The 11,872-nt window shown below is 42.0% G+C and overlaps 1 protein-coding gene across 1 annotated transcript; it reads left to right on the forward strand.

Moving 5' to 3' along the window:
* The first annotated feature begins 140 nt into the window (after window positions 1-140).
* On the forward strand, window positions 141-9,507 carry fem1c (fem-1 homolog c). Its single transcript, XM_029439617.1, has 6 exons — window positions 141-1,530; window positions 4,900-5,069; window positions 5,186-5,374; window positions 5,874-6,385; window positions 7,072-7,248; window positions 7,554-9,507. The coding sequence occupies exons 1-6, from the start codon at window positions 987-989 to the stop codon at window positions 7,816-7,818; spliced, it is 1,857 nt and encodes a 618-aa protein (XP_029295477.1). The 5' UTR covers window positions 141-986; the 3' UTR covers window positions 7,819-9,507.
* The last annotated feature ends 2,365 nt before the right edge of the window (window positions 9,508-11,872 follow it).

Raw genomic sequence — 11,872 nt, forward strand, 5'->3', positions numbered from 1 at the left:
GTTTATTCATAGAGTCACAGGTTCCTGAATAGCAGCGATCCCTTTTTGTTGTTGTTTTAATGTCTACGTCACAGTCTACCAGCTCTGTGATTGGTCGTTCACACGTCAATCATTTGCGCTAGTTGAGAGAAAAGACTGCGTTGCGTTTGCGATTTGACGGAAACTGAGTCGTGATCATCCGGTCCAGCCGTGGGTGGATAGCCTTCCCTATTTACCTTCCCCTTCGCTGAGATTATTGTCGTGCCAGTTTGCCGAGTGGCTACATGGACGACTGTTATTCGCCGTTTTGGGGGTAACGTCTCTCGCTTGTTTCTCGACGTGTGTGTCAAATAAAAACGTCTAGGACTCTAGGGACATCCCCTGAGTGTTTGGACGAAGACCGACCGTCTTTTTCCCAGGCTAAGCTAACAGCAGCACGGCGGAACGGGTGGGGGAGGATTTTTATATTTCGGCCCTCGGGAAGCGAATATAAATACCGTCTCAGGAGTGTGTTGTGGAACAATGACAAGCGCAGGAAGTAGATCTAATGGAGGCGAGCTTCTCGGAGGGGAAGACACGTCAGTGTATGAGTATCGGTTAAACAATCAATAAAGAGGTGTAAAGTAGTTAGGCTAAGCGAAGCTATTGGCTAAATTGATCAAGGAAGTTGACTAGCCACATTGCTAACTCGGCGACAAATGTATTACTGGACCAAGGGTCGTCTCAAACGTCTGACTTATTAATATATTTAATGATTCACACAACAGGCTGGTGATGCGAATTTTTAAAGCTGAAGTTTAGAAAGTCACAAATTACCGTAGGCTTTAACCACAACGCTAGCTAATGTTAGTTGGTAAACCGTTAGCTAGTGAGTCGGAGCTTGTTGTAAACAAAGGGTCCCAAGCTCCACCTGTCCACAGCAACGTTACACCTTGAGGTATCGTTGACATATTGTTTGACGGACACCGTTGCCCTTTTTTTTATAACGGTGACACTAATTCTCAGAAATGGATTTAAAGACGGCAGTATTTAACGCAGCCAGGGACGGTAAGCTCCGGCTGCTTCAGAAACTGTTGGAGAACAAAGATGGACACGAGGTGACCAAGTTGATGGGCGAGAAGACAAACGGGGCCACCCCGCTCCTGATGGCCTCACGGTACGGCCACCTGGACCTAGTAGAGTATCTGCTGGAGTGCTGCAGCGCTCCTGTTGAGGTCGGTGGGTCGGTGAACTTTGACGGGGAGACCATCGAGGGTGCGCCCCCTCTCTGGGCAGCCTCGGCGGCGGGTCACCTGAAGGTGGTCCAGTCCCTGCTGGGCCACGGAGCTTCTGTCAACAGCACGACTCTGACAAACTCGACACCCCTGAGGGCAGCCTGCTTTGACGGTCACCTGGACATTGTAAAATACCTGGTGGAGCACAAAGCTGACTTGGAGGTGGCCAACAGACACGGCCACACGTGTCTTATGATTTCCTGCTACAAAGGACACAAGGAGATAGCACAGTACCTGCTGGAGAGGGGTGCAGATGTCAACAGGAAAAGTGTAAAAGGTGAGAGGGTAGCACACTCACAGCTATCAGAAACGTGACATACAGTAGGCTCCTTTTCATTCACATCTCCTCGGACTCTTGAGAAAATGTCAGATTTCAGTACATTTTCAGAGTTTTTAGTAAGGTTTTAATTCCCTATTCCACAGTAAGGTATGTCATGATCTTATAGCAATGCTTGTATTAAACAAACTCAGAGGAAAACAAGCTGATCATTTTGTAAACGGGTCAAATACCCTCATACATCACAGGTAATTAATTACACACAGAGATCCAATTGTACACTGCAATAGGCAGTACGGAGCAACAATATGAGATAATAGTAATTCAATAAGTTGTAGGTTTCCATGTGAAATGACTCAACAGAACAACATGAACTGGTTTCACAATGGAAAGCTGTGGTAAGGACTGTCAGCGTTCTCAGGGTGTGCTATAATCTCTCCTTCATTGGATGGTATTTTATGAATAGGCTATATGAAAGCCAGTGTCTGTTTTTTGTTTTTTTGTATGTGTATTTTATGAAATGAGACCACAGGATTGCTTGAAGAGAAAAGCATTAAAGTGATATCCTGCGTTAATCAAACACTTGACCACTGTAGATGTCTAAGAAGGCGGGCAACTGTGTATTGTGTTCCTTCCTTCATGGAGCACAGCTGTTGTGGTTAGTTTTAAATTGATGTTTACGACAGTGGATTCAAAAGTGATTTTAAGTTTTCATTGTTGGAAAAATAATTTAGTCCAAAGAAACATCTCAAACCATTGTCTACTTCTCCTCAGACCATCTGTATGCTCAGTCTGCTCAAAATGTATACATGTGCAGAGGTTGTGGTAATTGCCTTGCAGGACTCATGCACGCTATATTGGGTTTTCTCGCATTTGATTGGTCAGAACCGTGCTGTTGTAGTTCATCCTTGGGCTTATTAGTGGTTTACACACACTTAATTCATGTCAGCCAAAACGCCAAAGTCGAGACCCTTCGTTCTCATGACGAGCAGAAGAGCAAGAGACATGCATGTGTTCAACAGCAAGCTTGTTTGTATCATATGGGGTGATTTGAGGTGGAAAGCATTTTCACTGTCCTATTCTTCAGACTGTTTCCAATAACCGCTGAACCAATAGGAAGTAGTAGATGTGTATTACTAGATGTAAAGTGGCACATTTCCAAAAACGATGGACCTTGTGTTGATGGAGGAAGGCAGGCAAGAAAGAAATAGCCAGGACGGCTGACTCGCAGCTGATTTGAACTGCTTAAAAGGATTTGGTCAACTGGCTGTCTTCCTCTCCAGACAAACCAACACTTAGTTTATTAAATTCCTTCAGTACAACACCTGTTAGTGAAGTACCGTGTTCACTTCGCCTGAAGGTAGCCTAAATTCAGTTTGGAGGCCCATAATGAATATTCAGTCTAATCCCTGGCTTTTGGAAAATATATTTCCTGTGTTTCATGTTTTGTTAGTGGATTTATCATCCCGACAAGCAAAGCTTGACATTTGTTTTTCTTCTTCACCATGTAAAACTATTGATGTTGATCATATTCCATATTCATGTTGAGAAGGTGTCAACACTAGTGGCAGCTGGTTTTGAGGAAGATCCAAAAGAGGCATTGTTGCACATTTCTAGCAACATAATGATGAAATGGTAATATATTCCTTTGTAGCTGAAAAATATTCAAACTGAGCGTATAATCATTTGAAAGCATTTAGTCATCCAAAACCAGAGCGACAATTCTTCTGCAATGGTAACGCAGCTTGCCGTAAACTATCTCTAATAAATTAGAAAAAACTGCCGTGTTGCTGCCCCCAAGTTGTCTTTGTTAAAAGTAAGATAAAAAAAAATAATCTGTGTACTTTTGGCAGTAACTCCGGAGTATAAATAAAGGTTAATCCCTGACTCTCCCTGTTTGGTCTGGTCTGCTTGAATATGGATTAGCCTTAGTATACTAAGGGCTAGACACAAGCCAAAGCAAAGCAGCAATAAACAAGTGTTGTTGAAAAGATGATCTGCTGCTAAAGATAGACATGAAGTATTATATTTTGTCGAATTGATTTACTTGAAGACATTTACTTTACGTGTTTCTTTTCTTTCTTTCAACTTTATGGAATCAATATGCCACACGAGTATACAACACTGACTACTCTTGTATAACTGCAGCGGTGTAAACTTTTTATTTATTTTTACAATGTTTTTGTTGTTGATTATTGACCTTAAGTACCCGGGCTGGGTGACATATTTGAAAGAAGTTTGCAGGACTATGATAGGCGAGACATGCCTAAGCTATGTATTGTTCTACCTCCAGACTTTTACTTTCATGTATCGGCTACTTGTCTTATAAATCATGTACTTAAGTGTCGCTCACAAGGGTTTGTCTGGATGCATAAGGACTTCTTGCTTTACGCATGAAACACTGAAAAGATGTCAGTGGGCAACACCTGTACACTATTTAAGGGAACATACTGCAGGAATCTTGTGTTTAGTCTTAAAGAAATGCAGTAATAGCGGAGTGGAGTCAGCTCCCTGAAATAATATATTTAATAAAAATATTCCTTCAGTCTTTCCACTCGGACAAGGTTTGCGTTCAGCATCAGCACTGATCGAAAGTATAGAAGCAGATATTGTCATTTTGTATGTTCTTGTGAGGAATGATGTGACTAACCCACCAAGTGAAAGCAAACCACTCAAAGACTATTCCAAAACATTGCACGGTCGGTGTCAGGAGAAGGCATATTATTTAACCGAGAAAGCATTTATCACACTACACCTGCACAGGTTTGCAGCAGCTGAACTGACATCCCTACTGGAAAGCTTCCATTCAGCATGTTTACCCACTATAGTAGAACTAGAGGCAGCATGACCTGCTATTTCCTATCTGAATGAGGGGCATTAAGAATCTCATGCATACTGTGAGTATTACAAGTTGCACCTAAATGGGTAATCATTGGGTGAACGTGTAACAGACAAATGACTTGATGTCAGCTGCCACAATAATCCTTATAAAAGCTGATTTGCAAATATTTTGAGTAAATTCCAAAATAAAACGCAGTGCGGGGTGAACTGCTGCACTTCTGTCTTTGCTGTTACTGTCTAGGTATCTATGTAGAAACGAATGTTTATCTATATATATATCTATATATAGATATAGAGTTAGTGGCCAGTTTACAAACTAAAACTATTTCTGCTTCATCAAAAATGCCGTGGCTCAGCTGGGGTTTTTCAATGGACATGTAGCTTTACTACAGGCCACAATTAACTACATCTTGCAGCAGGGATATATGCTCTTGTATTAAATGTTTCTGCAGATCATCTAGCATTCCATGTTTATGTGGACTACTGTCTGTAGCTGAAAGGTCACGATAAATGTTAAATTGTTCTCAGGCAACACGGCGCTGCATGACTGTGCAGAGTCGGGAAGTCTGGAGATCATGCGGATGTTACTGCAGTTTGGAGCATCCATGGAGCAGGATGGCTACGGCATGACACCTCTGCTCTCTGCCAGCGTCACAGGCCACACTAACATCGTAGACGACCTGACGACACACCAGCAGGTCAGGGGTTCTCTCACTTACGTGGGTGGGGGTGTGGGTGACTATGCTGTTATGAATCTATTGAATATTTATCTTTGAGAAATTAATTGAGAAGAGAGAAATGATTTCTTCTGCAGACGAGCCCCACGGAGCGCATTGATGCCCTGGAACTTTTAGGAGCCACGTTTGTTGACAAGAAGAGAGATTTGCTGGGAGCTTTAAAATACTGGAAGAGAGCCATGGACCTCAGGTACCTGGACAGTAGCAACATTGTCCATAAACCAGAACCCAAGCAGCTGATCATGGCATATGACTACGCCAGAGAGGTGAGTTTTAGTTTGAGCCGGTCTTTCCACCAAGCACCACCTCAAAATGATTCTGCATTGCCTTTTTAATGCTCTTGAAATAGTTGTTGTTATTAATGAAGTGGTTGTAATTTGGTAAAGGCAGCACAGAGTTTAGCAGGGTGACTGCTTTTTTAAATTCATCGTACACAAAAAAAAAAAAACTTAATTCAAACTCCAGTGTTTTGTATTGGAGACACAGGCTGCACATTTGAGAATTTGCTGTGAAGAAATGGAACAAAGAAAACCAGACATTTAGATTTTTCTTGTTTCATTGTTTCAGGCACAAAGGAAACTGAAAAAAAGTGATGAATATAAATTCAGTATAATACAGAGAACCTACTGCAGCAGTCAAGTGCCGGGTCTTAAAGCAATTTGCTTCTAAAAAGCTTGATTTTTTTTTTTTTTTAATTCTGGAAATCCTAAACTGTCCTAATTGCTCCACCATGTCATTATGTTGACCTTGTAATCTTCTTTTTAGGTAACGAACGGAGAAGAGCTGGACGGGCTGATATCTGACCCGGATGAGATGCGCATGCAGGCACTGCTCATCCGTGAAAGAATCCTCGGCCCACAACATCCAGATACGTCTTATTACATCCGTTACAGAGGTGCTGTCTACGCGGACTCTGGGAACTTTGAGCGCTGTATTAATCTGTGGAAGTATGCTTTGGACATGCAGCAGAGCAACCTGGACCCCCTTAGCCCCATGACGGCCTCCAGCTTGCTGTCGTTCGCTGAGCTCTTCTCCTTCATGCTGCAGGACAGAGCCAAAGGGCTCCTGGGGACATCGGTGTCATTTGAGGACTTGATGGGGATCCTTTCCAAGAGTGTGTTGGAGATTGAGCGGGCAGTCAAACAAAATGGACTGATGCCTCCTGACCCTGCACAGCTCAGCAAGGCCCTGTCAATCATCCTGCACCTCATTTGTCTTTTAGAGAAGGTGCCCTGTACTGCAGAGCAGGACCACTTCAAGAAGGAAACTATATATAAGTGAGTTTCTGTGTAAATGACTTGTATTGCCAATTATTTGTCTTCATTGAGGAAAATTGCAAAACAAAATATCTATTGTATATGTATATAAGGAAAATGTGTGTTTTTTTTTTTTGTTTTTTTTATGTGGCAGTGTTTTTCTTAAACCTCATTTCTAAAAATGCCTTGTATTAACTTTGGTAGTGTGAACTCTTACCAGTCGGGTCACTTTCATATCCCCCTTTTCCAGAAAATTAGAGGTTCAGTTGAACGATGCATTCCACCTCTGAATCATGACACTGCAATCTGACAATTATTTTCTAGATTAATCGTGTGTTCTGTAAAATATTAAAGATGTCCAGTTTCTGAATGCCCCTGGTAATGTCTTTTAAAAGTCTTTTGTCAGTCAAAGACTCAAAAATATTCAATTAAATATGATATATAAAGCAGGAAATCGCCATATTTGAGAGGCAGAAAATGGCCTTTTCTGACTTTCTTCCATGAAATATTACTTTAAAGATGAATCGATTATTAAAATAGTTGGATTATTTTCCTGTTTTGATTAGTCCACTGATCTACGAGCTCTAATCTGTGCCAATGGTTTAATCAAAACTGAAGTCCTCCCTGTCAGTCGGGACACGGTCAGTTGTAGTTTGCCACCTTGTTGCTATTTCTTGACTGAATAAAGTTTTTCCGCATCTTCACAGATTCCTGAAGCTCCAGCCGTGTGGTAAGAACGGCTACAGTCCACTACACCTGGCAGTCGACCGCAACACCACCTGTGTGGGCCGCTATCCCGTCTGCAAGTTCCCCTCCCTTACAGTCGCCTCCATCCTACTTGAGTGTGGCGCGGATGTGAACAGCCGCGATGAAGATGACAACAGGTATGTTGGTTTTGATTTTTAGTTTAGTTTTACGCTAGTTTCAACTCTCATTGTTCTTTTACGTTCCTGTTTTTCTTTTCTAATATTTCCTGTAATAAGAAACAACATAGTAGAAAGGGTTGGAACAATCGGATTTATTTATTTTGTCTGGGAACCGAGAAGGCAGGAAAATGCCTAAAAAGCTCCTCTAATGCGTCATTATGACCACCAGTGAAATTAATAGCATCATCATTCCGGACCACACCAATGATAACATGTTTTGTAGCATAATCGTAAAGCAGATCGTTTATCTTTTCCCCCTCCAGCCCCCTTCACATAGCCGCATCCAACGGTCACCCTGACATCATGAACCTGCTGATCTCATGCGGGACTCACTTTGACAGCACCAACGCCTTCCAACAAACGGCCTGCGACCTCCTGGACGAGAAGGAGCTGTCCAGGAATATAATCCAGCCCATAAACCACACCACGCTGCAGTGCCTGGCCGCCAGGGCCATCGTCAAGCACAGCCTCAGTTACCGGGGAAACATCCCCGAGAAACTAGAGGCCTTCGTCTTGCTCCACAGATAATGATTGTAAAGGAATGGATGGATGAAAAGAGGCGGAGGTGTGATCACGTGGCGTGGACCGGACAGACTGAGGAGCGCAATAGTTCAAGGCCTGACTCGCAAGGTGTTTGAGGCACAATTTTGTGGGTTAGGTCTGCAAATTCAAACTGTTTGGAAAGTATGAACTTGGAAGATTGGTGTGAACAAAAATGTCCCCATTCAACCAGGATAAACTGAAAAATCGTAGTAAATGGAGGAATGAGTTACTGTTCTCTTCCTCAGTTTGCTCTTTCATGGAGCCACAGCTCTGACTGGTCACAGCCTGAGCCTGGGGATGTATTACGAGTGGATTGCAACAAGGACAAATGCAGTTGTATCTATCGCTGGATGAACTAAGCAAGGGGTTTACATATTTTTGCTTTAGAAAAATTAGATTTCGTTTTTGCATAGTCCACTATGCTATTTATTGAATGAAACTTGAGAGATTTTTCTCCATGCTGGCTCCAACCTAGCCTCAACTTTGCCTGCTTCTCTCTTCTCAAAGCAAGGATTGAGGCATTTCTACATATGCTGGGACTTCAGGTTATTTTTTTGTTTGTCCCATCACTGTTGCCAACAGTCATGGACCCTTCCTCAGTCCTCATTAGGTTACTCCTTCTTTTTTTTTTTTTTTACTTTTTACATAGCATTTAGTTATTGTCATGCAACTCTGGATATCTGCCAAGTGGTGTGGATTCTAGACTAATTTGTCGTTCCCACTTTAGTGTATATCAAAGCTTTAAGAGAAGGGTTTAATGTCTGCGAACACCATAAGTGCTTTATTCTTCCTATGCACAGGCTAGGCTGTTGGAAAGAGAGACTGTTGTATTCTGTGCCGGCACTTGTCTGTGCAATATCTCATGAGTTTTTGTGTTTACCTCATTGCTGCCGTTTCCTTCAGTATCCCCGTACTTCACCCAGAGAAGGGGGGGGGGGGGGGGGGGAGGGGGATGCAACACCATTGTACTGATTGTTGTAAGAAGAGCGAATGAATTTGAGTGCTTGTGTATGTGTGTGAGTGCCACGCAGTGTGTTTGCAGAGTGTTTTAGAGCTTACACAAACTATTGAGGACTAGAGTTTGGTGAAGTGGCACTCATGGAGATTCCATAATGCACGTGACTGCCACTAGAAACCACAGCGGCCAAACTCTGTTTCTACACCCGCTGGATTGTGCAGGCTTGTACACAGAAGTGACCTCTTAACGTTTATACATGGCCCACCTTTAAATGCCATCATTCTTTTAAAAATCGTGATCAAAAAGAGAAAATCTAGGTAGGTTACCAACATTGGTCCACTGTGCATGTGCAGCAGCATATCAACCAACCAATCACTGCAGAAAACCTCATAAATTCCTAGGCTACAGCTAGGATGGGTCACACATGAGTGGGAGGACACCTCGACGTACAGAATAGTAAAGCTTTGTGAATTATCTTGTTTGCACATTAGCTTTAGATGTGTGGGTTGAAAAAAGGGCTTTTCATATTTCATAGGATTTCATATTGCAGTCTATTTAACCTGACAGTTCAAAACCAGACTTAGAAAATGTATGAGGACTCCCAGGGCAACTTGATTTGAATCTGCACTTTACTACCGCGGAGTTAAGATTTGATATGGCATTAATCAAGTTCATGTCTTAATACCAGTTTGACAATAAACCCATGTTGCACTTGTCTCCTTGTCCAAATGTCTTTATTTCCTCCATTCTGTCTATTTGTGGGGCTTTTGTCGATGGGGAATTTTAGCAAATGTTTTGGTTTCTAAGAAATTATGGCATGGTCTTTTTTATGTACGATTTTCCCATGGCCTAATAAAGATGAAAGGCAGTCAAACTACATTTTATAAAGGGGAGAAAGGCTGCATTCAATGCTGACTGAATTTGATATATAACGGTACTGCTACTACCGCAAAGTCACTGAGCGATGGATTAATTCCAGATATTTGAGCTGGGAGTATACAGAAGGTACAGAGTCTGGACTGGACTGTGTCCAGAGAAAGCTTTGACATTGCTGGAGGGGGTTACTCATGTTGGGCATCCAGTCGCTTCCAAGCAAATAAAAACATGCTGATTTTTGTAGAGGTAAAGTGTTTGGCTCGTTTGTCAGCAGGTTTACAGAAGAACTTCTGGCATGTTTTTCATGAAACTTGGTGAAAGGTTGATTCATGGGCCAAGAAAGTTATTTTCTATTTTTAGGATCTGATCAGATTCAAGGGGCGGATACACAAATAATCTTTTCACTTTCGTTAACATTGTGAGAGGGCATTTGGCCTTAACGGAGGTCTCTGCTCTCCCCTTCTAGTTATCCAGATCCACTTTGGTTTTTCAGTTTGAAAATGTGACCATAAGAGAACTGTCAAACAACTCTGGTGAAGATTATTAAGTCATATAAAAGTCCAAATTCAAAAGCAAAGATGAGAAATATTTTTTCCGACTCTCCCTCCCCCTCTCATAGTGCGGCTTTCACTTCCTGTTTCCTCCACATGTAAAGCAGCAGCAATTATTCCCTGAATGTAACGCCTATCGTACTGTATGTTCGCCGATGAGTCACTGCCAGGATCTCTAGCAAAGTGGAGTGGGAATTTCTTAATGAGTCAGTGTGTGTGTGTGTGTGTGTGTGTACTGGGCGGCTGAGGTAGAACAGAGCAGGTTTGGGTAGATATTTGTTACATCTGCGTGGGTCATAGCAGAACAAGAGTTCATTTTGTTATCTGTAACCAAGGACTTTGCAAGCTGGGCATTGTTTTTCAAACCAGCCACTTAAAACCATACTGTTACTCTTGCATAACAGAAAGAAGACTATAAGTACAGAGAGCTGAGCTAACCTGTGAAAACCATTTGGAAAGAGACGAAGAAAGACACACGAGTACTCTTGTGTTTTTGAGTTCATGCAGTTTACTGGCCGGGCCTCTCTGAGGAGTGTCATTGAACTGTGATGTTATTAATTATTATAACCACACCCGAGATTACCTGATTAAATATAGCACAGATGCTATGAGGTAAAACATTTCTTTATTTTTACCATGTCATGTAAGGAGTAACGTATTACTGGGAAATATATCAGCTGGAAAATCCATCTGACTTCAACCACATCTCTATAACTCTTTTTCTTTCCAACATGTCTCAGTTAACCTTGATTCCCTCCAGCAGGAATGTTAACATCTCTCATTGACAATTAAGTATATGGTGGAGTTGTTTCTGGGTTTACCTGGAATAAGTCCAGGCTTGTCACAGCACAGAGTAAAATATGAGTGTTAACAGTCTCCCGTCAGCGCTGTGTCTAAATAGATGTTGACATAACGAAGGAGAGACTAAAAGGGGTTCAGAAAGGGAAGTGTGTGTGTGTGTGTGTGTGTGTGTGTGTTGTGTTTGAAAGCCAGATTTTCTAGAAAAATCCCTCGTCAGCTCAGCAGGGAGAGGGTGTAGTGAGTCAGAGGGTTGCCCATGAAGTCCCAGTCATGAAGTTGGCGAGAATCTACCTTGCTGCACTGTCTTTGAGCAAGATACAGACTCCTTATCATCTCCAAAAAGAGAGCCATTCTTTGTTAGTGTGTGTGTGTGGTAGGATGGACAGGATACATTTAATAGTGTATAGAGGCCTGACGTATAAACCCTGTGTGATGCAAACACCGATACATGCTTCAATAAACCCTAATGTTTTCTTTGGAATCCTCAAAAACCCAAAAAAACACTTAAAGGTTATTTGATTATTTTATACTGATATAACCATATTTAGTAGGGTTTCAGGGAATACACATTTAACACATGCACACCGAGAGATATAATAATGGGAAATAAGCTGTTAGGGATAGCGTACTTCTTCTCCCGGGCCAGAAAATGTCTATTTTTTTGGGGGGGGAGGGAAATACAAATCCCTAATATGCTCATTAAATGAGTTCATACTGGCTGTGAAGAGATGCCCTCTTAAAGTAATGGGGATGACACAGTCTACGGTCCTTGTTCTGTGTAACAATGCATTTTTAAATTCAGCTGAATAAAAATGAGGCTTCAACAGTCTGAGTTAATCTGGTCAAGTGGGAG

Source organism: Cottoperca gobio, chromosome 9 (assembly GCF_900634415.1).
Source record: "Cottoperca gobio chromosome 9, fCotGob3.1, whole genome shotgun sequence".
NCBI classification, from domain to species: Eukaryota; Metazoa; Chordata; class Actinopteri; order Perciformes; family Bovichtidae; genus Cottoperca; species Cottoperca gobio.